We start from the raw sequence: 25,390 nt of genomic DNA, 5'->3' as shown, positions 1-25,390 counted from the left end.
TGCAGTGTTGTAGAAAATACGTTAGCACTATCTACTACTGAGTTCAATACATTTCTAGGTGTGTGTGCGTGTGATTCACACAAAACAGTGAATCATACCCTTCATTAAAATCACTTGTAAGAATGTTCATAGTAGCATTGTTTTAATAGCCACAAACTTGGAAACACTTCAATGATATAAAGAATAGAATAGATAAATAAATTGTAACATATACAAAGTAAACAATGAGAATGGGCAGATTTCAGCTACGTACAACTACTTGGATAAATCTCATAATTATAATCTTGAGCAAAAAAAGACATGTATACTATAGGATCCTGTTTAAAATAAAACATGATGCTACTAGAACTCAGGATTGCGGCTCCTATTGGGTGGTAGTGACTGGAGCACACACACTAGGGGCTTCTGCTGTCAATGCTCAATTTTTTAAATATGATTGAGGCTGCTACTTGTATGTTCATAGTGAAAATGTAAGAAGATGTGTCTTTGGATTTTCATACTCTCCTGTGTAAAGGTCCTACTTAAATAAAATAGTACATTAAAAACAGACATTAAATTACATACTTGTACATTCATAGTGAAAATGTAAGAAGCTGTGGTCCTTGGATTTTCATACTCTCCTGTGTAAAGGTCCTACTTCAATAAAACATTACATTTAAAAACAGACATTAAATTACATAAATTGTTATATATATAACAACTTTAAAAGATTATATATATGTATATATATGAAAATCTCTGCCTTCAATGAGTCCACAAGGAAACAAGTAATTATTATAGAAGCTATACTTTATTAGCAGCCTAATAAGTATAAGAAGAAAGGTAGAAAAGGTTTTAGTTAGCAGGAGATTCTAAAGCTGCAACTTATTTTAGCCATTTATGATTATGATTACCTGTGATTTTTTTCTCCATTCATTTCTGTGGTTTTCTGGAAGTACTCTGCCTTCTATAAAGATCTCAAATTTATTTTATTGCTTTTTCTTTTAGAAATACTATAGAGTTAGCGATGTTTTGCACATAAATTGAAAAAGTAAAATGCACACTTTTGCATGGCTGCATGCCCACTACCTTATAACTGCTTTCCAGTGTAGGACCTATGTGTGTTTTCCCGTGCTTTTGGATCCTCAAGGGCTCATCTAATACCTGACATATTGTTGATATGCGTTAAATATTTGCATGTATTCTATAGTGATAATATCTGCAAACAGCTTTCCTGCCTCTAAATTCCAGAGTAAATGGGGCTTCCTACTCAAGGTCAACACCTTTATCTGTACTCTTTCTTGGTCGTAATCGCTCTGGCCCTGTAGTGGCCATAAGTTTTATTCTTTTCATTTCTGTTTTTGACATCTTCATTCCTTACTTTTTTTCCTTCAGCCTATATTCATCATGAGCCCTCTTGAAAACCAAAACCCTTGCCTTCCTTGTTTGTATCTTTGACAATCACAGGTATTTTCCTTCCATTCTCTTTACATTTTTAATATAATTAGCACTATTTGCTAGATTATTAGCAATATTTGCTTATCTATGAATCACTTTTTGAAACACAGCAGTCTGACTTCTGAAACTCCCGTGCTACCAAAATTTATCTTAATTAAGTTTTAAAAAAATCTCCCTTTCTAAATCCACTAGATGATTGTTAGTCTTATTGCATGTCTTTTTCCCAGGTCACTCAAGCATTTATGTTTACGCCCTCTCTGGTGCTATACATTTATGAGATTTACAGTGCCATCCTCTTGGGTTTCCCTTTAACTCCCTGAAGTTGTTCTCTCTAGGAACACTAGAACACCCCATGTAACCTCTGCCTGCCCCCCGATAGATTAGCCCAGTGTTCCGACCACAACCCAGTTTACATTCTTGATCTACTCCCTATTCCAGGAATTTTACCGACTCTCATTATTTCAACATGTATGATATTTCCCCTTTCTTTTAAAATCTTTATCTGCATCATTTATTTATTCTGATTGTATAATTTTGAATACCTACTCTGTCCTCCAACACCACTTCTTGACACAATTACTAACCAAGGTATTTGTTTCAGGCATCATCTTATATCCTTTCTATCTACCCACTTACAGCCAGCATCTTAACCAACTTCTACTGAGTCTGTCTTTTAAAAAAAATTTTATCTGTATTGTTGAAAGTATTACAGAGGTCTCCCCCTTACCCCACTCTTTCTTGCCCCCCCCCCACTGTCACCACACTGTTGTCTGTGCCCATTGGTTATGCATATATGCATACAAGTTCTTTGGTTTCTCTCTTCCCGCTGCCCCCTCCCCACTGCCCTCTGAGGTTCTGAGGTTTGTCCGTCTTTTCCTGCTTCCATGTTCTGGATCTATTTTGTCAGTTTATTTTGTTCTTTAGATTCAATCTTTTAAATATGTTTCCAATGGGTGCTTTTCTTTCTGTCTCTTTCAATAGCCACTGAAATCAACCAGGCCCTAATTGTCTCTTAATTGAAGTATTAAGGTAAGCTTCCAATTAGTCTACCTCAGATCCAGCATATACAGCATCAGTGGTGCAAGTTCTCTACAAAGAATGACATGTCATTTACTTTCAGCAGCTTAAAAAAGTTTCAAAGGCTCTTGGATTAAACCCAAACTCTTAGACTAATAGATTAGATACTGTCATCTGTCACCTATACAACTTCAGACTCATCTCATATCACTCCCTTCCAGGATCTTTATGTTCTAGCCTATTAAAATAGTTACATATCCAAACTCATTGTTTAAAGATTTAATCTATGTCTCTGGTATTCCTCTGACTGAAATTTTCCCTCCTTTTGCTGCTGCTGCTCCTCCTCTTCTCTGGCTTATATTTTTTTAATATGATTCACTGATTACTCATACAATAACTCAGACGTGAACTCTTCCTAGATGCTTCCCCTGTTGGTAACTTATTTTCCCCTCTGTAAACCAAAGTGGTATTAAGTGCTTCTTCTGCTTCCTCTATTAGTGTACTTATGATTGCACAGGAATCTGTTTTTCATGTTCTTTTTTCCTTTATGAGAGTATAAACAACCTTTGCTTTAATTCATCTTTGTATCCCAACCACCTAATGTAGCTCTTGACATGTAATCAATGTTCAACAAGTACTCATTTAACTAACCCTCTCTGATTCCATAGACTATCCTAGCACTTGTCACACTGTATACAGTTACTATTGGTTTGCTTATTTGTAGTTTTTTCTCAGCTGAACTCCTATTTGCAGGCATTGTGTGTGTCTGTTTTATGTCTGTGTTTAATCAATAGGTGTTAAATAATGACATAATAAACTAATGAGAGCTGAAAATAAATGTTTGTTACCCTTATTTCTTTCTCTGCTTTAGTATCTCTGTGCCCCTATTCTCTCTGCTATATGTTCTGTTGTCACACTTACCTCTGATATCTCTTTCTGCTGCAAGGTAATATTGATGGCTTCTTTTGTTATATTTGTCTTTTTTCTCTCACAGTCTTCCATCTTATTAAACCAGATAACACCATAATAAAGATTCATGCTGTTATATACTTTTTAATGAACAAAAACTTTATTAAATCATTTTTGTGTGATATTCAATGTGTGTAAGTACAATGTAGATACAATAAGTCCTCACTTAAAATCATCGATACGTCCTTGGGACTGCAGGAAATCAACATATAACACAACCAATTTTGCTCTAGCCTAATTGATATAAACAGAGTTAAGTCCCAATGGCATCTCATCAACATTATAACGAAAGGATGTTGAACAAAACAATGTTATTGGCTGTATTATCCTCTTCATATTTAATCTTTATAACAATATCTGTGGTAGCTGTTATTAAGCAAATTTTACAGAAAAGAAAATTGTACGTGAAACCATCCCCCCAGTTACAAAAGAAGCAATCAGGATTTCAATATAGGTCTGTCTGACTCCATAATTGATTTTTTTTTCACTTAGCAACACTGCCTCTCCTCCATTGGCAAGTCTTGGCCCCTATTTTTTTTTTTTTAATCCTCACTGGAGGATATGTTTATTGGTTGTTTAGAGAGAGGGGAAGAGAGAGAGGAATATCAAAGTGAGAGAGAAATATTGATCAGCTGCTTCCCATATACCCCTCCCCCCAATCTGGGACTGAACCCACAACCTAGGTATGGGTCCTGACCAGGAATTGATCCCATGACCTTTTGGTGTATGGGACGATGCTCCAACCAACTGAGCCACACTGGCCTGGGCTCAGCTCCTATTTCTGACATGTTAGAGCAGACTGTGGACATGGCACTTACTGACTCCTGCAAAAAATGTCAAAAGCTCATTGTTTTATTCAATTTTTCATTCTTATATTTGACGATAGTCATAGCTTTTCTCAGAAGAGCTCTTGTTCTCTCGGTGCTCTTTACCTTTTCTTTGTTAGTCTGCCATTTATTAGGTCACCTTCCCCTTAGTCTCAGATTCTTTTCAAATTAAGTTTAAAAATAATAAGAAATTTAAAACAAGTCACTGACATTCATATATCTAGTGAATATCCCCAGGAATCTTTAAACTGTTATATATACTAAGATTCCACTAAATACCATCTTACAATTTGATGCTATTCCCAACCGTTATACTATTTGAATAAGTTACATAATTAATTCAGTATATGATTTGTTGTTCACATATAGTTTATTTAAAAAATGGCAACACTGCCTAGTCAGTGTGGTTCAGTGGTTGAGCGTCGACCCATGCACCAAGAGGTCGTCCGTTCAATTCCCAGTCAGGGCACATGCCCAGGTTGGGGGCCTGATCCCCAGCAGGGGACATGCAGGAGGTGGCCAATCAATGTTCTCTCTCATCGATTTTTCCATTTCTCTTTCCCTAAAATCAATAAAGAAAAAAATGGCAACATTAAAAGACAGATGGCTCTTTTGTTAACCAACTTTTTCCAGTACTTTATGTGTGCAAACACAAGACCTTTTGGTGGTGATGTTGGTATACAATGGTTTACTTTGTAGTAGTGTTATTGGAGAAATGCATGGATAACCCTTCTCTGATGCTAGTGGGAGAGGAGTTCTTGGGGTACCACTGGAATAATCATTTCTGGAGGTCCTCACAGGAGGATGAGATGTAAGCTTTAATTGCTTGGAATTACATCCCTTTGTTTGCAAAGTTTCATTTCCTTTAAACCAGTCCTGGAAGATGTGCAGCTGGGGATTCATCAGAGCTAAAACCAAAGCCAGAGTCCAAAGTTTTCATTTCATGGTGGAGCTGTGTCTGGTGCAGCATTAGACTAGTTACAGTCCATTGTGTTGGGTCCACATGGCTGTAGGCCATGTGGGCAAATGCAGGAGAGCAGGAGCATGAGAATCCTGCAGGTCAGGAGTCAAGCATGAGCAAGAGAGAACCCCTTTGTTTAGGGGTTTAAGTATTTCATATCTTCCTGCACTTGCAGTGGCCATGCCTGCTCTGGCCAATGGCCTATTCCCAGGTGTGCCTTCCCTATTTCACCCAGACTTTACTGGTCATGTGTCTGAATTGCAGCTTCCTGGCAAAGCTGCACAAGTGGTATGCCTATATTATCTGGCTTTCTGTTGGCTCCTCTCCTATTATTAATAACTGGGTTATTTACAACAGTAGCAGTAGCAGTGTATAGTTTGATTATTTGTCTTTCAAATAAGCCAGCATCCATCAGAAATAAGACTTTTAAACTTGGGATATTTCACTTGAGCAAACAATTTAACTTGATTGCTTATTTCCATGATAGGCAAGCTTCAGCAACCTAAGTCAAGAAAAATGTACTTGTTTAAGATGATTTGAAATTGATTAATTTGGATTTAGTTTGCTTGAAGTTAACTGTGTGGTATGAATTTCTGTATAGCCATATTATTATATTCAAGCTGTGTAAAATATTCTGAATATCTACTTCTAATGCTATATTATACCTGAAGCAAGACAATGCCATTGTAATTGCAGTGATCCAAAGATGAGGTTGATAATTGAGGGAAATGAGCAAAAATCTATTGAACACAATAACGACATACTGGTATCTTTTATGAAATATGTTTATCAGGAGTTAACAGGATGGTGATTTATTCATAGAGATAACAATTAGAATATTATTGAAGTTGTTAAATAGCCTGGAATACTTAGAATGAATCCATAGGGTACTGTGTTTTTCATACTCATTTAGCTATAGCTTACCAGCCTATTAACTTGAGTTACTTCATAGGAGTATAAAATATGATTTTTTTTAGCACTTAACAGCAAACTTTTGCATGAATATTGTTATTTTGCTTTTATTTTACTTTTTAACTTTTCAGATATTAAGAGACAAAGGGTATATGAATCATTCAAAATTAATGGCTCACCAATATGTTAGCCTACTTTATACATTTTTGAGGAAATAGAATATTACAAATAAAGCACCTTTCCTATTTTTATTCCCACCTCCTGCAGAGGCAGTCAGAATCTGGATTTGGTCTGCATTCAGTGCATACAAGAATTTGGGTTCTCAGTTCTTAGACCTCCATACCCATCAATCTCTTCTTCCATCTCACACCAACCACCCTCTCTCATAGTTCTATCTTACATCTCATTCCCAATAATGGAGGGACTTCCTGATCTCAATTTTAAGATTCCACTCTGACAACCAACACCTCTCTTTCCTGCTTGCTTACTCTATGAATACCATCACTCCAACAATTATTTGACATTCCGTCATCATTACTACATTTATATACCCCACCTCCTTGTTCTTCCTTACTTTCTTACAGAGACTAGCTATATTTGACCATAATAAGCATTCATTTAAATAACCCTCTAAACCTTGTTTCTGTGACTTAAAAAGCCTTATTATTGAACTAAACCAAGGTCATAACAGCTAAATGCAGCTAAAGTGAAACACAACAGTGCTAATGAATGGATGGATCCTGGTTTGGTGGGCCTTGAAGGTTTAGAATGGGAGGTCTTTTTGTGAGAAAAAAAATACCAGATGATGAACACAGAATGCCTATAGCCATTTCAGTGCCACTTGACAAAGGATATGTTATATTAGAAAAAGAAAATAGGCCTAGTAAGTTTTGGTTAAAATATTTTTGCAAACTTTATAAAAATATATGACCATGTGAAAACGCCCCTCGGGACATTCTAAGGACTTGCAAGAAGTTGGGGTGAGTTAGGGGCCCTCAAATTTAAGCTTAGCATTACAGTGCATTCGCTGCTCCGTAAAACTTAAATTCTATGACTATAAAGCTCAAATGACATTCAGCATTGCCAAACATTTCTAGACAATTTAGTTTTTTTCTGACAACTGTTTCATATTTGCTCACTCTCTTCAATCCTAATGTCCACATCACCCTTATTTTAAACTAATAATCTTGCCATATCATTCATAGAAAACATAGATGCAGTCAAATGAGAATTACCAACCTGTTTGCTATCTTCATGTACTCTGCCTCCTCCTCTGTTACAATGTAGTAACAGAAGCTGCTCTCATGTTGCAGTGCCCATTCCTGGGCACTTGCCAAGTGGTTGTCATTCTCTCTCACACACTCAGCAGCTTTACATCTACAATGATCTCCTCTTCCCCATGAATCATTATTATTTCTTTCTACCTTAATAGCATATGAACATTGAAAATATTGCTCATTTTAGAAAAGAAGCAAACACAAGATAAAACAGAGCCCTGCATCCCAGCTCTGCCATTCTAGTCTTTAAGCAAATTTTATTCAAATATATATTTCTGTTTCCTTGAACTTGCATTTTATTTTCTATTCAACCCATTAAACAAAGATTTTTATCAAAGTATCATATTCTAGATCCAAAGTCAATTTTTCTCATTAATTTAAATATATTTCTTTTGTTTTCTTTTATTTAGTTTTTTTTTTTTTTTTTGTGGTATGTGCCCCTAGTGGGAACTGAACCCTGAACCCGGGACTCTCTGGTCTGCAGGCCAACGCTCAACTGCTGAGCCAAACCGGCCAGGGCCTCTTTCATTTAGTTTTAAAAAAATTATATATACTCGAGCTGTACATCATGATTTGATATAAATAGTGAAGTGATTACTAAAGGTAAGCTAATTAACATACTATTACCTCAAATAGTACCCTTTTCTGTGTATGATGAGAGCACCTGAAATTTACTCTCTCAGCAAATTACCAGTACCTAATATAACATTAGTAATTATGGTCATCATATTGTACATTAGATATCTAAATACCCATCTTTCATTTACTTTTGTTTATAATACATCTGATAACATTTGGATATCTTTCTTTTTTTAGGTAATCTGTTTTTTCTCTCCAGGGACTTAAGAAATTTCTCTTCCTATTTTAGAGATCAGAAATTTCACAAATCTATGTCTAGAGGTGTGTGTTTCTCTGTGTATCATATATCCAGTTTAGCACTAATTAGGAATTTCCAATTTAATGACCCATGTTGGTTTACAGTGCTTGAAATTATTCAGATATACTTTTGTTATAAACACCCCCACTTTATTTTTTTCTTTAAAAAATTTTCAAGTGTATTGAGTTATAACTGACAAATAAAATTTTTATATCTAAAATGTAAAATGTGATATTTTGACATATGTATACTTTGTGAAATAATTACCACACCTTGTTATATAGTTACATTTTTTTTCTTTTGTGCTAGTTATGCTTAAGGTCTACACACTTAGCAAATTTCAAGTAAGTAACATTGTATTATTAACTATAGTCAGCATACTGTATGTTAGATCCTCAGAGCTCATTCATCTTATAACTAAAGGCTTGTAGCTTTGACCACTACTTTCCCATTTTCACCATACCTCTCAACCCTTGGTAACCACCATTCTCTGTTTCTATGATTTTTTTGTTTTTGTTTTAGATTGCATACATAAGTGATATGATACAGCATTTGTCTTTCTCTGCCTGGCTTATTTTACTTTGGCATAATGTCCTCTGGGTTCATTCATATTGTTGGAAATGGCAGGATTTCCTTCTTTCTAATGGCTGAATAATATATAGATAAAGATATAGATATAGACATAGATATTTAATAGAAATATTTTCTTTATCCATTTAGCTACTGACAGACACTTAGGTTTTTTTCCATATCTTGACTAATATGAATAATGCTGCAACGAATATGGGACTGCAGATATCTCTTCGAGAAACTGATTTTATTCCTCAAATATGTACCCAGAAGTGGCATTGCTGGATTATATGGCAGTTCTAGTTTGAATTTTTTGAGGAATCTCTCTACTGTGTGTCTTCATTGCTGTACCAATGCACATTCCCACCAACAGTATCCAGTCCATTTGTCACCACTTTGCACTTCAACTTTCAGGGCTTCGCTCTGGTCTTGCGGAAGTAGAAGTGTGGGTGGTGAGGGACACTGTATAAATAAAGAGTCCTACTTCACGGAAATTCACTTACATTGCTGTAGAGTCTGGAACTGATTCACCACCATAAATGAGGGCTGACTGTATGTGTTCCCCTTTTTGCACCTCCTTGCCATTTTTGATAAAAAATGTATTTTTCACCTCTTGTATTTTTGATGAAAGCCATCCTAGTGAGAGGTTATATCTCATTGTGTTTCTGATTTGCATTTCCTTGATAATTAGTGATGTTAAGCACCTTTTCATGTACATTTTGGCAATTTTTATGTCGTCAGAAAAGTGTCTATTCAGGTCCTTTGACCATTTTTTAAATTGGGTTATTTGGTTGTTACCTATCAGGTTGTATATTTTGAATATGAACCCTTATTACATAAATGGTTTGCAATTTTTTTTTTCATTTTGTAGATTACTTTTTCTATTTATTGATGGTTTTTTTTTCTGTATAGAAGCTTTTTAGTTGTCTGTAGTCCAGTTTGTTGATTTTTACATTTGTTTTCATGCTTTTGATGGCATATGCAAAAAATAATTGCTGAGACCAATGTTAAAGAGATTTATTTTGTATATTAGTTTCACTTTTTATTTATTGCATTTAGGTCTTTAATACATTTCAAATTCATTTTTGTGGATGGTATAAGATAGGGATCCAGTTTTCCCAGCACTATTAAAGAGATGATCCTTTCCCCATTGTATGTTGTTGGAACACTTGTCAAAGATTAGTTGACCATATATACTTGGGTTTATTTCTGGGCTCTTGATTCTGTTTTATTTGTTTATGTGTTTGTTTTTATGCCAGTATCATAGAGTTTTGATTACTATAGCTTTCCATATACTTTGCAATAAGGAAGTGTGATACCTACAGCTTTGTTCTTCTTTCTCAAGATTGCTTTAGCTATGTGGGGTCGTTTATGGTTCCATACAAATATTAGGATTTTTTCACATCTGTGTTAAAATGCAATTGGAATTTTGATAGAGATTGCATTAAATATCTATAGATCACTTTGGATAATATGGATATGTAAAAATTATTAATTCTTCTAATCCATGATCATAGGATATCTTTTCATTTATTTGCCTTCCTAAATTTCCTTATTCAATGTCTTATAATTGTCAGTATACTGATCTTTCATCTCCTTAGTTAAATTTATTCCTAAGTGTTTTATTTTTTTTATACTATTTAAATAAGATTGTTTTATTTCGTCTTCAGATAGTTTTTAGGTTTTCTATATGTAACATCATGTTTTTCTTTTGTTTTGTTTTTGTTTTTTAATGTGAAAATATTTTAAATTTTTATTATTTTTATTTATTTTTTTATTTATTTTTTCAATTATTACTTTTTTCTTTTCTTTTTTTTTTTTTTTGTTACAGATATTTTACCTTTTTTACCCCATTGGCACCTCCCTTCCCACCCCACCCCCACCCCTTTCCCGGCTTAGTTGTCCATGTCCATTGGTCATGCATACAGGCATATAAGTTCTGTGGTTTATCTCTTCCCACCCCCCAACCCCTCTTCTGAGGGATGTCAGTCTGTGCCCTACTTCCATGTTTCTGGGTCTACTGTATTCCTCAGACTGTTATGTTCACTATATTCCGTATATAAGTGAGATCATGTGGTATTTGTCTTTTTCTGCTTGGCTTCTTTCACTTAGGATAATACTTTCCAGGTCCCTCCATGTCTCAAAGGATAAGAGATCTTTCTTTCTTACCGCTGCATAGTACTCCATTGTGTATGTGTACCACAGCTTTTTTATCCATTCGTCTACTGGTGGACACTTGGGCATTTTTCAGATCTTAGCAATTGTAAATAGTGCTGCTATGAACATGGGGGTACATATATTCTTCCTGATTGGTGTTTCAGGCTTTTTAGGGTATATTCCTAGAAGTGGGTCAAATGGAAGTTCAATTTTTAATTTTTTGAGGTAACATCATATTGTTTTCCATAGTGGCTGCACCAGTCTGCATACCCACCAGCAGTGTATTAGAGTCCCCTTTTCTCCACACCCTCGCCAACACTTGTTGTTTGATGATTTGTTGATGGCGGCCATTCTGACAGGTGTGAGGTGATATCTCATTGTTGTTTTAATTTGCATCTCTCTGATGATTAGTGATGTTGAGCATTTCTTCATATGTCTCTTGGCCATTTGTATGTCCTGTTGGAGAGGTGTCTATTCAGCTCCTCTGCCCATTTTTTAATTGGGTTCTTTGTCTTCCTTTTGTTGACTTGTATGAGCACTCTATATATATTGGAAATTAACCCCATATAGGATGTATCATTGGCAATGATGTTCTCCCATACAGTGGGTGGCCTTTCCATTTTGATGATTGTTTCTTTTGCTGTGCAGAAGCTTTTTAGTTTGCTGTAGTCCCATGTGTTCAATTTTTCCTTTGTTTCTGTTGCCTTAGGGGATGTATCAGTGAAAATTCTGCTCGTATGATGTCCGAAATTTTGTTGCCTACATTTTCTTCCAGAATTTTTATGGATTCACGGGTCACATTTAAGTCTTTTATCCATTTTGAGTTTATTTTTGTGTATGGTGTAAGTTGATGGTCTAGTTTCATTTTTTTGCATGTAGCTGTCCAATTTTCCCAACACCATTTATTAAAGAAGCTGTCTTTACTCCACTGTATGCTCTTGCCACCTTTATCAAATATTAATTGAGCATATTGCTTTGGGTCCATATCTGGGTTTTCAGTTCTGTTCCACTGGTCTATATGCCTGTTCTTGTGCCAGTACCAGGCTGTTTTGGTTACAGTCGCTTTGTAGTATAACCTGATATCTGGTATTGTGATCCCACCTACTTTGTTCTTCTTTCTCAAGATTGCTGTGGCTATTTGGGGTCTTTTTTGGTTCCATATGAACTTTTGAAGTATTTGTTCTAGTTCTATGAAATATGTCGTTTGTATTTTGATGGGGATTGCATTGAATCTATAGATTGCTTTCGGTAATAAGGACATTTTAATGATGTTAATTCTTCCTGTCCATGAACAGGGTATGTGCTTCCACTTTTTTATATCTTCCTCTATTTCTTTTTTCAATACCTGTAGTTTTCTGCAGATAGGTCCTTTACTTCTTTGGTTAAGTTTATTCCTATGTATCTTAATTTTTTTGGCGCGATGGTAAATGGGATTGTTTTTTCAGTTTCTCTTTCTGTGAGTTCATCATTGGTGTACAAGAATGCCGTCGATTTCTTGACGTTAATTTTGTATCCTGCTACTTTGCCAAATTCATTTATTAAGTCAAGTAGATTTTTGATGGAGTCTTTAGGGTTTTCTATGTATAATATCATGTCATCTGCAAATAATGACAGTTTTACTTCCTCCTTTCCAATTTGGATCCCTTTTATTTTTTCTTCATGTCTGATTGATGTTGCTAAGACTTCCAGTACAATGTTAAATCAGAGTGGCGAAAGTGGACATCCCTGTCTTGTTCCTGGTGTTAATGGAAATGTTTTTAGATTCTGTCCATTAAGTATGATGTTGGCTGTAGGTCTTTCATATATGGCCTTTATTATGTCGAGATATGATCCCTCTATTCCCACATTGCTGAGCGTTTTTATCGGAAATGGATGCTGGATTTTGTCGAATGCTTTTTTGGCATCTATTGATATGATCATGTGGTTTTTATTCTTCATTTTGTTTATGTGGTGTATCATATTTATTGATTTGCGAATATTGTACCAGCCTTGCATCTCTGGAATGAATCCCACTTGGTCATGGTGAATAATTTTTTTTGATGTATTTTTGGATCCGATTCGCTAATATTTTGTTCAGGATTTTGGCGTCTATGTTCATCAGGGATATTGGCCGGTAGTTTTCTTTCTTCGTAGTGTCTTTTTCTGGTTTTGGAATTAGAATCATGCTGGCCTAATAGAATGTGTTTCGAAGTCTTCCTTCTTCTTGAATTTTTTGAAATAGTTTCAGGAGAATGGGTGTTAGTTCCTTTTTGAATGTTCGGTAAAACTCCCCCGTGAAGCCATCTGGGCCTGGGCTTTTGTTTGCTGGGAGAGTCTTGATTACCTCTTCAATTTCCTTAGTTGTTATTGGTCTGTTCAAGTTTTCTATCTCTTCCGGGTCCAGTTTTGGGAGTCTGTGTGTTTCTAGAAATTTGTCCATTTCGCTTAGATTGTCGAATTTGTTGCCATATAGTTGTTCATAGTAGTTGTTAACGATCTTTTGTATTTCCATGGTGTTGGTTGTTACTTCTCCTCTTTCATTTCTGATTTTGTGTATATGGGTTCTCTCTCTTTGTTTCTTGGTGAGTCTAGCTAAGGGTCCGTCAATCTTGTTTATCTTTTCAAAAAACCAGCTCTTTGTTTCATTGATCCTTTGAATTGTTTTTTTGGTCTCTATGTCATTTATTTCTGCTCTGATCTTTACTCTTTCCTTCCTTCTACTTGCTCTGGGGTTTTCTTTTTGTTTGCTTTCTAATTCTTTAAGTTGTGAGGTTAGACAGTGAATTAGAAATTTTTCTTGTTTTTTTTTTTTTTTTTTTAATCCTCACCCGAGGATATTTTTCCATTTTTTGTACGGATAGAGTGGGAGGGAGAGAGAGGAAGGGAGAGAGAGTGAGAAACATCGACGTGAAGGGACACATCGAGTGGCTGCCACCCGCACGACCAACCAAGGCCGGGGACAAACTGCAACCGAAGTACGTGCCCTTAGCGGGGACCGAACCCGGGTCTCTCCAGACCGCAGGCTGACGCTCTAACCGCTGAGCCAAACTGGCCAGGGCATTTTTCTTGTTTTTTGAGGTAGGCCTGTAGTGCTATGAACTTCCCTCTCAGAACTGCTTTCGCTGCATCCCATAGATTTTGTGGTGTTGTGTGTTCATTTTCATTGGTTTCCAAGAAGTTTTTAATTTCTTCCTTGATCTCCTCGGTGACCCATTCATTGTTTAATAACATGCTATTTAGCCTCCATGTGTTGAAATGTCTTTGCATGTTCTTGTTGCAATTGATTTCTAGTTTCATGCCACTGTGATCTGAGAAGATGCTTGATATGATTTCAATCTTCTTGAACTTGCAGAGATTTAGTTCGTGTCCTATCATGTGGTCTATCTTTGAGAATGTCTCATTTGCACTTAAGAAGAATGTGTATTCTGTAGTTTTGGGGTGTAATTCTCTGTAGATATCTATTAAATCCATTTGGTCTAGTGCTTCATTTAGAGTCTCTGTTTCCCTGCTAATTTTTTTGCCTAGAGGATCTATCCAGTGCTGTCAACGGGGTGTTGAAGTCCCCTGCTATGATTGTATTGTTGTCGATTTCTCCTTGGAAGTCCTCCAGAAGATTTTTAATACATTTTGGTGCTCTTATATTGGGTGCATATATGTTTATCAAGGTTATATCTTCCTGTTGGATAGATCCTTTCAATATTATGTAGTGGCCTTCTTTGTCTCTAGTTATGGTCTTCATTTTGAAATCTATTTTATCAGATATGAGAATTGCTACCCCAGCTTTTTTTTGGTTTCCATTTGCTTGGAAAATTTTTTTCCATCCCTTCACTTTCAACCTATGTGAATCTTTTTTTGTGAGGTGGGTCTCTTGTAAACAACATGTAGATGAGTCATGCTTTCTTATCCAATCAGCTACTCTGTGTCTTTTTATGGGAGCATTCAATCCATTTACGTTTAAGGTGATTATTGATATGTACTTATTTATTTCCATTTTCGTTTAGTGTGGTTTTATTTTTCTTCCCATTTCTCCTGCTAATTACAGCAGTCCTTTTAACATTTCTAGCAGTGCTGGTTTGGTGCTGATATATTCCCTTAGCCTTTTTTTTTTTTTTTTTGTCTGGAAGCTCTTTATTTGACCTTCTATTTTGAATGATAGCCTTGCTGGGTAGAGTAGTCTTGGATTCAGATTCTTGTTTTTCATGATTTTGATTACTTCATGCCCTTCCCTTCTGGCCTGTAGTGTTTCTTGTGAGAAGTCAGCTGAGAGCCTTATGGGGTTTCCTTTGTAGGTAACCTGTTGCTTATTTCTTGCTGCTTTTAGGATTCTCTCTTTGTCTTTAATTTGTGGCATTTTAATTACTATGTGTCTTGGTGTGGGCCTGTTTGGGCTCTTCTTACTTGGGACTCTCTGTGCTTCTTGAACTTGAATGCCTTCTTCCTTCACCAAATTAGGTAAGTTTTCTGTCACTATTCTTTTGAATATATTCTCTATCCCTTGCTCATTTTCTTCTTCTTCAGGGACTCCTATGATGCAAATGTTGTTACGTTCCAGTTGTCTCACAGTTCTCTTAAGTTGTCTTCCTGTTTTTTAATAGTTTTTTCCTTTTGTTTTTCTGATTGGTTGATTTTTTTCTACCCTGTCTTCTAATTCACTGATCCGGTCCTCAGCTTCCTCTACTCTTCTTTTTAAACCTTCCAATGTGTTTTTCATTTCTGATATGTCATTTTTTATCTCTCCTTGATGGTTTTAAATTTCCAGTTGACTTATTTTCAGTGTTTCTATGTCCTTACTCATGCTGTTCAGCTTCCTCAAGATCATGGCTCTGAATTCTAGCTCTGTTAACATGCCTAATTGCTCCACATTGATCTCATCTTCAGTGGAGGTCTCTTGCTCTTTCATTTGGCTTCTGTTTCTGTTTCACCATTTTGGCTATCACTGTGGGCTTTGGATCCTGTCAAGTTTTCCCTGTGGGTGTTGGTGTTCTGCTGTTTGTGGCTTCCTCTCCTATGTTTAGATGAGCGAGGGAGAACCCACATTAAACACCACTGTCAAGTCTTACTTTCTTGGTTAAAGTTGCCAGCCCAGGAAAGGTACTGTTATCCTCTAGCTTTTTGCCTGGAGGCTAGCAGTCGAGGTTCCTTGATGAGTTTTGGGTGTCAGTTGATTGAACAACTCCCTCTGGTGCTCAGTAGAAGGGGCTTTCACGAGGGTGGGGCAGATGCTGGTTGTTAATGAGCTTCAATTAGCACTTCAATGGCCCTCAGGGTGGGGTTGGATCTCTGAGCAGAGCCAGGGGCTGCTGCCCCTTCCCAGAGCCCTGGGAAGGAGCAATGTGGCCACCGTCCTTGTGGCTGCACTCAGCAATAACTCTGAGTGCCCTACAAATCCCAAATGTCCCGACACAGTTCCAGTCCAGTCTGCCCTCCCTCTGCAGGAGCCTAAGGTGAGTGGCTGTGGCTATTTTAGCCTCTGTCCGGCTGCGCTGTGGAGCCGCCTGGGAGTGTAACCCAAGGGCGCTGCTCCCAGCTAAGGCCACTGCCGAGCTGCCGACCATGGGCTCCCATCCCCCGTCTCGCGCCCTCGCAATCCTACCAGGATGGAGTCAGTGTCCCTCGTTGTATGGTCCTCGCAAGCTGCTTTTCTGTTGGTTTTTCCCGTCAATTTGTCTGTGTTATAGTTGTAATTCCAGTTTGGTTCTGGGAGACGGTCTGTGTAGCTCCGTTCACTCCGCCGCCATTTTTCCCCTCAATCTTGATTTGCATTTTTGACACATCCTAGCATCCTAGGGATAAATCCCACATGATCTTGGTGTATGATCCTTTTATTGTGCAGTTGAACTCTGATTGCTATGATTTTGTTTGAATTTTTCATCTTGTTCATCAGGGATATTGGCCTGTAATTTTCTGTTCTTGTGTCCTTGTCTAGCTTTGGTATCAAGGTAAAAGTGGCCTCATAAAATGAGTTTGGAAGTGTTCCCTCCTCTTCAACTTTTTAAAACAGCTTGAAAAGGACTGGTAGTTCTTTAAATGTTTGGTAGAATATACCAATAAAGCCATCAGGTTATGGGCTTTTTTTCATTGAGAGTTTTTGATTACTGATTGAATTTTCTTACTCATCGGTCTGTTCAGATTTTCTGTTTCTTCATGATTCAGTCATAGTAGGTTGTATGTTTCTAGGAATGTATCCATTCGTTCTAGACTATCTAATTTGTTCACATATAATTTTTCCTAGTAGCCTCTTTATTTATTTTTTATTTCTATGCTATCAATGTAATGTGGCCCCTTGCATTTATGATTTTATTTATTTGTGTCTGCTCCCTTTTTTTCTTAGTTACTGTAGCTAAAGTTTGTCAGTTTTGCTTATCTTAAAAAACACCTCTTTCTGTTGATGTTTTCTGTTGTTTTTGGTTTTTCACTTGTTTCTTCTCTGGATGTTATTTCTTTTCTTCTCTTAATTTTGAGCTTAGTTTTTTTCTGTATTTTTGTCCAGTTCTTTGATGTGTAAAGTGAAGTGGTTTATTTGAGCTCTTTCTTTTTTTTAATGTAGGCATTTATTATTACAAACTTTCCTCTTAGAACTGCTTTTGTTGTATCATGTGTTTGGTTATGTTGTATTTCTATTTTCATTTGTTTCAAGATTTTTTTAAATTTTCCTTTTGATTTCTTCTTTACCCATTGGTTGAGGTCTTTATTTGGGGTCTTTTATTCCCAGTGCCCCAGTGCCTAGCTTTAATAAACATATGGCTCCCATCAGTGAATTTGTTCTTTCCCAAACAAGTACAATATACACAAAACCCCTCCTATGATGCAGTAGACCTTGCCCTGGTCACCCAGCAGGTGGAATACCTTCAGCCAGCCTCATGCCACTTCACCTCCACTCCTGCTTTGCTGTCAAGTTCCATTTCTCTTTGGTGTTATATATATTTTACTTTTTAGACTGTATGTGTCAGTGGCATATATTTGGAACAAAGATGGTACCTGATCTGGACAGGAAATATAACTTGTTAATTTTTCTTAGGGACTAGTATTTCTCTGTGTCTTTGAAAATCTTATACTGATATTAATGTCTTACTCCCCCCACCTCCATTACCTTTTTCTTCCTTAGCTATTGGTTTTCTTCCTAAGAGTTTTGTTTTGGTTATTGGTCTTCTTTTGTTGAATTTTCTTTCTCTTTTACATGGACTTGGTTTTCTCCTGTTTGATTAGCCTTAGCACTGTTATATAGGGTTACAAAGGATGGATTGAAATAGAAGTGACTGAGTGGTCTGAAAGCTAAGTATCAGGGATCGCAGGGCTTTTTTTTTCCCTCACCAGAGGACATTCTTTGCATTTATCTTCAGTAGAGCAAGGGGTGGGGTGGGGGGGAGAGAAACATTGATGTGAAAGAGACACATTGAGTGCTTGCCACCCACACGACCCAACCAGGGCTGGGGACAAACTGCAACCGAGGTACATGCCCTTAACGGGAACCAAACCCGGGTCTCTCTGGTCTGCGGGCTGACGCTCTAACCGCTGAGCCACACCGGCCAGGGCCGCAGGGCTTCCTTATTGATATGTTCTTCCTTCTGAAGTTACGCACAGCCTGACAATTAGCAGTATCCAACAGAAGCAGAAAATAAATGGAATTTTAGGAAATATTTTTTTTGTATTCAAGTTTTAATTATCTGATTAGTTTGTATTTTTGGAAACTTTGTACTATCATTAAATATATTTGCCTCAATATATACTCTTTTAAAATAATCACATCAATATTTTTAATTTATTTTTTTTCCAGTGTAAAGGCAAAATCAGAGCTTGAGACTGAAATCCAATCTTTGATGCAAATCAAGTCAAAAAACGAGACCTATCTTAAAACATTATACAAGGATGCTTATCATGTTGGTGCTGTCTTCCACATAACCAGGTTTAAAACGGAGGAATTAGAAGGACAAATAGCGGAAGTGAGAAGAAAGTTCAAGGTTTGTATGCCTGTGTTCTTCTTAGTCGTGAAAAACAGTGCTACACCTGAATTTTATTGATCTAATATTAATCATTAGATTTTAATTTAAGTTATAATAGTCTTTTTTAAAAAAATTACTGCTTTTGATAAATCAGAAGAACAAGCACTGCTCTGCGGAGGCCCAGCTAGAAGAGAAGAGGACGGGGCCCCGTGTGGCTAATCAACACTGTGTCTCCTTTCTGCTGCGACCGACCGTCAACTCCCTCGGTCAACAGAGGAGCGGTGCTTGCTCACCTCATCCCACATGTCTCATCTCTGATATTCTTGCTGTGCGAGGAAGGAAGGATGCTGGGAAGTAACCTTGTACCTTTCCCACTGTAAGAAAAGGGAGCACCTACATCAGGCCTACAATTTATGGATTCTAGAACACCAAGCACCTAGAAGACCACAGTGTGTAGAAACAACGGCCCATAGGCCTCCAATTCATTCCTACCTGGAGATGTGATGAATAGCCACTCCCTGGCTATGGAGATGAGCAACGTCAACTCCGTTTTATCACACACAGGGACTACATTAACAGGCTGCTTCTGTCTGTCACACATCACACTGCCTCCGTCTTTGGCTATTTTCTTACTAAAGACTTCTGATCATGCAATGATCTGTAAAATAGAGAATCCATATTCTGTGTCCAAGCCCTGTAACAGCACTGTCTTCAGTAAGCAGTTTTATTGTGCTATCTAAATTTAGGACATGTGAATGTTTCTATACGGAGATTGGGGTTTTGTTTCCACATGGAGTATGGCTGCTGAGCTGACTTGGTGTTTCATGCCTTTGTCCCTTCTCATGGGTTTTTCAATAGATTTATCATATCTTATATGTTCTAAAATTAGTATGATAAAAATTATATGTAGCACCCTGGCCGGTTCGGCTCAGCAGTTGGAGTGTTAGCCTGTAGACCAGAGAGTCCCGGTTTTGGTTCCGCTAAGGGCACGTACCTCAGTTGTGGTTTGTCCCTGCTCCCAGTTGGGGTCGTGTGAGTGGCAACCACTGGATGTGTCTCTCTCACGTGGATGTTTCTCTCGCTCTCTTCCTCCCTCTCTCTCTCCCACTGTATCTGAAGATAAATGCAAAAATGTCCTCAGGTGAGGATAAAAAAAATTGTATGTAGCAAAAATTAGTCTCAAAATGATTTTAACATTATAAGGCATATGATTATATATGATTATAATATATATATAATACATACATATATATGCTTTAGCATGTATAATAATACTATAGATGTTGTTTATAATTTTCTTGAATTTTTCATTAATATGTGTTTTTTATGGCTATCGATTATTTTTTTGTTAACTTGCACACAAGGATATTTTTCCATCGATTTTTTTTTAGATAGAGTGGAAGGGAGGAAGGAAGAGACAGAGAGAGACATCGATGTGAGAGAGAGACATCCATTGGCTGCCTCTCGCATGATCCCAACCAGGGTCAGGGATTGAACCTGCCACCCAGGTGTGTGCCCTTGACTGGGAATCAAACCCATGACCCTTTGGTCTGCGGGCTGACTAACTGCTGAGCCAAGCTGACCAGGGCTCAATTAATATTGTTATTGAAGTTATCAATGAAGACATCCTTCACTTATTTAGCCACTTTATAATGTGTTTTATTTTATTTTTTTCAATTGGCAGAAACCTTTGGTATTGGTCACATATTTTCCCATAGCTGTTGCAATTTACCTTTAATTCTTCAGACATATTGCCTCACCCACCTGAGACACTCACTTACCAAGAAAGCTGTTGCATTAACTTTTTTTTTCTTCTGCCATAAAATACACTTTGTAGGTTAACTGCAAAATGTTTTTGTATATTTTTATTGATTTTTTTAGAGAGAGAGGAAGGGAGAAGGAGATAGAAACATCGATGTGAGAGAGAACCATCCGCTGGTGCCCTCCTGTACGCCCCCTTCTGGGGATCAAGCCAGCAACTGGGGCATGCGCCCTGACCAGGAATTGAACCAGGACTTCTCAATCAATGGGATGATGTTCAATGCACTGAGCCACACAGGCAAGGCGGTTAAATGCAAATTTGGTGTGATTCCACCTTACCTGTTTTGCCAACCCAAAGCAAAGTGTCCCCCTGGCTTTATTCAAGTAAAATTTAAGAAATTGCTCATCAAGTCCTTCTCCTTCCCTATGGTAACTGAGAGATAATTAGAAATAAGTAACAGAAATAAACTGCTCCATGTAGGAAGTATTTCCCATTGCCAAAAACCTTGCTAATCTCTGAGCTAAATATATAGGATATTAAATTCCTATGATGTACACATGTGTATCTGTGTCAGAGTGGTAATGAATTAAAAATAAATTTCTAGGTAGTTCTTAGATAATTCAGGTTTGTAGTAATTCAAGTTTATATTTTCTGCCTCTGTAATGACCCTATTATTTTTCATTGACTAATTAATGGAAATCTGTATAATTTTCTGAGTCTGGGCATCATTTTTTGCAGACAACTTTGTGTATTTGTTGATTCTGGCCTGAAATTAGTCCTTAAATTCATGTCCTCTAGAAATTAATTATAGTAATACTACCTGTAAGCTAGCTCTGAAAAATAACCTGTTGAAGCCTTAGAGGAAGTTTCAGAATTATGTTCTCTCAAATAAATGCATCTGTAAAATGCCCAATAATTCTTAGGCAGTCATAGACTAGAAGTAACTGTGAGCAATCAAGATATCTAGAAGTTTCTAGAATTTTCCAGTTAAAGGTTTATCCAAATTTTTAAATACCTTCAATTCCAATAACTGACCTATTTAAAAATGACAAAATTAGTCAAGTCCCAGGACAAAATTAACCAATAATGATGGGAGATAAATCAATAAAAGTGTACTAGGTATTACATTATGTTGTTGATGGAATGAACAGAAAATCATCCAGTGTTGTCTGAAGAATGTGATATTGTTACAAAAAAATCTTGAGAGTTTTCATCAGATATTAGATACTTCTCAACATTTCAGTAGAAGGCTTCTCTGCACGCTGCAGGAATTTGGAGTGTGTTTTGCTTGAACATACTGGAATTTTGGTGGAAAAATAGAACATCAGGCCACTCTGGTTTCAGCTTAAAACAGTACTAGAACTAAGTGGAAGTAAATAAATACATAAATTTTGAGATTTATTCCTTGAACATGTGTTACTTAGAAATATGTTGTTTAGTCTTCACATATTTGGGGATTTTTTTTCTAGTTATCTTTATGTTATTGATTTCTAGTTTAATTCTATTGTGGTCTGACAGCAGACATTGTATAATTTTCTAGTCTTTTAAATTTGTTTCGATGTTTAAGGGCTATTTTTTAGGCTAGAAAAAGACAATGTGTTATGTCTTTAGAATGTAGGTACTCAGTAAGTGTTTATGGAAAGCATGAATATGGTTAACAAATAGTGAGAAAATGTAAAATACACAAATTTCTAAGTAACAGAATAGCAGATAAATAGGAATATAAGAATAAATTATAAATTGACTCAATTTTGAATGAAAAAAATGTTAATGGGACTTCTGCCTTTTTAAGTGACTGAGAAAGGTCTTAGTAGGCTGGCTTCACCAAAGATGATAACTTTAACCCCTAGACCTAGAAAGGAAGACACTAAAAAGGCATAATGCATATTTAAGTTCTTTTAATTTAGTAATTTTAAATTGTTTTTATAAAATAAAACCTTCATTAAAATAATAAGAAACATAAAATAATAACCCTTGTGTTTATTTTTAGAACCAGGTTGGGCCGCCACTTGGACTTTCTGTTAGGATCCTGGCCACCAAAACAGTGCACAGCCAAAGCTGCCCCGCCCCACTAATTCAGTATAGCCCTCAGTTATTTGCACAAATTCCAGATTTGGGGTTATGATTTTAACTCTGAATTTTAAAATATCTTTCTCTTCCTGGTCTGAGAGCTTAGATAATAATATGAGTTATCTAACTTTTTTCTTAGTGCCTCTTCGGTCCCTGGAACACAAACTGATGTTACTGTCTCAATTCTGATATTCATATATTCATATTCAGTGTTATTTCCCTTTTCTCTTGAACATCAGTTTCTGGACATAACACTGATTGTTCCATACTTTGCTTTTTGGCTGTCCTTTGTCCTGCGTCTCTTCTAGCAGAATAGCTCTCTGCTGCCACCTTCTGGTTTCTGACTGCTAAAACCAGGAAGCAGGTCAAAGGTGACAATTTTTAGTGTGGGCTCTTCAGATACTGTCACCTCCTTGCCCTCAGCTTCTTTCAAGCTCTTCAAAGTGATCTTTTGAGATATATATATATATATATATATATATATATATATATATATATATATATATAATTTTTTTTTTCTTAAATCAGAACTGAGTAGTTGTGACAGAGACTTTATGCCCCCAAAGCCTGAATTATTTACTATCTAGCCGTTTACAAAGAAAGCTTGGTGACTCCTGCTCTAAACAATACAGGAATAGCATATGTAGGGAGCAGCCACAGCCTTTAGGCATAAAGGAATGTACCCAAAGAAGGAACAAGCCTGGAGGAGGCCTCCCTCCTCCAAGGACGAGTAAAGCCTTGTTGGAGAGGGTGTGTCTGTGTCTCAGTGAATGGCCCATAAGCAGCCCCCTGCCAGATGCTAGAGAAATTGGAGGGAGGGTACATGGAATTTGATTGGAGTTTCTGAGTAGAGTACCTGGCTGGGGTGCGAGCCCCAGTGGCTCCCCATACACTAGCTGCAGGAGGAAGGAGAAAACCACCAGATGGAACAAGACGTGCAACCCCTTACTATAGCCCTGTGAGCCCTTCCACTACCCCCCATTGGTAAAACCTAACTTTACTCCAGCTGCAGAAGAAAACTGTTTACAACATCCAGCTCCAGTATCTCAAATTGGAGTTAAAAGAGTGGTATAGAGCTAAGAGGCAATGGTTAAATAATTGGCAGACATTTATAGTCCACCTGCAGATTTCTTAACTTAACTGGTTGCTATATGTAATTAATCATCACGTATGGCATGTTTTGTTATAACTTTTGAGTCTCCATTAATCTTAAAGAGTCCCCTATATTTAAAAAAATTGTCTTTCATTATGTTGACATTTTTTAAAGAGTCTAGGCCAGTTACTTTGCAGAATTTCTCTCAATATGGATTTTCCTTTTTGTTTGCTCATGATTAGATTTAGGTTAAACACTTTGACAGGAATATTACACGATTATAATATTGTGTTAATGAAATATATTACAAAGTATATAGTATGTTTGTCTCATCATAATGATAGTAGGCTTGACCATTTGGTTAACGTTATGACCAACAAATTTATCCATTTCCCTAATGTAGTTAATAAGTACTCAACTGAGTGATAGTTTTAAAATATGCAATGTCTTTGTTTCTAAAAAAATCCATTCAATTGCCTAAGCATTACTGGTAATTCTTGATTGGATCTATTATTGTAACAATTATGAAATAATGATGTTTCTGGGCATTCACTCTCTTTATATTGAATTGGTCATTTGAAGAACTGAAAATCCTGGTACAAGTTGGGCCACAGGCCATATTCCTGAAAAAGGTAGTCTTCTTACAGTTCTTACTCGGGGACTTATCTCCCTGCCTTTCCTGCAATGTCAGCCTCTTCCCTGTGTCTCAGGAAAAACATCTTCTAGGCCTTGTTTTACTATCTATCCTCAAGATGCTGTTTATAAATGAGAATTTGTTTGATAATTATATTTTAGCAGCTCGTGAGTTTCTCATTATATAAATAGATTTTTTAAAAACACATTTTTGAGTTTGAAAGAACCTGAAACTTTTACAGTTTAATTTACCAAACTAAGGATTAAAAGCAGTTTGTAATTGGTTAATGCATTTGTTCAATAAATTATTCATTCAACAAATATTATGTGTGGGACAGAGTACTGGAAGCTGAGGACAGAGGAGGGAACTTACTTCAAAGTGCTAGAATGTGCCCAAGCTATGGTATCATGCAGTCCTGGATACTATTACTTGTTGAATGTTAGTCATGTGACAAATCCCACAACTTCTATGAGCTCAGTTTTCTCATCTTTGAATGTGGAGAACTGTAGCTGAGTCACTAAATGGATACAATGATTAACTTAACTACACCCACACAGACAGAGGCAGCCCTTACTTTGCACAGCACCAAGTTAACTGAAATGTACGTATGTCTGAGCCATGTCCGAATTCTGCATGGTCCCAATATGCATGGGTTTGGTTAGCATAGCACCCTACAAGACAAGGGCTACCTGTATATGTAAAAAACATTCTAGAAAATCTCCTGACATACAGCAAATTCTCATAAGTGGTACCTAGATTATTAAACCAGGAAATGGTTTTACAACTACTGTAGCTGTTTATAATTCTCTAGCCTCTCTTTTTGAGCATTTTCAATGATAGTGCAATCGGTATTTTACCAAGACCACACTCCAGTTACCTATCTAAGTTAAGTCTATAGTAATTTGTAC

General features: G+C 36.7%; 1 protein-coding gene across 1 annotated transcript in view; it reads left to right on the top strand.

The window, feature by feature from the left end:
- The window catches only part of CCDC178 (coiled-coil domain containing 178), a 390,130-nt gene that overhangs the window by 91,990 nt on the left and 272,750 nt on the right, over positions 1 to 25,390 (top strand). Inside the window, exon 12 of the mRNA XM_036245789.1 lies at positions 18,758 to 18,941. Within this exon, the coding sequence (XP_036101682.1) occupies positions 18,758 to 18,941 (184 nt within the window). The remainder of the gene's footprint in view (positions 1 to 18,757; positions 18,942 to 25,390) is intronic.

This window comes from Molossus molossus, unplaced genomic scaffold, assembly GCF_014108415.1.
Source record: "Molossus molossus isolate mMolMol1 unplaced genomic scaffold, mMolMol1.p scaffold_m16_p_6, whole genome shotgun sequence".
Classification (NCBI taxonomy): Eukaryota; Metazoa; Chordata; class Mammalia; order Chiroptera; family Molossidae; genus Molossus; species Molossus molossus.
Note: the sequence above shows the minus strand (reverse complement) of the source record. Positions and strands in the feature narration are given on the sequence as shown.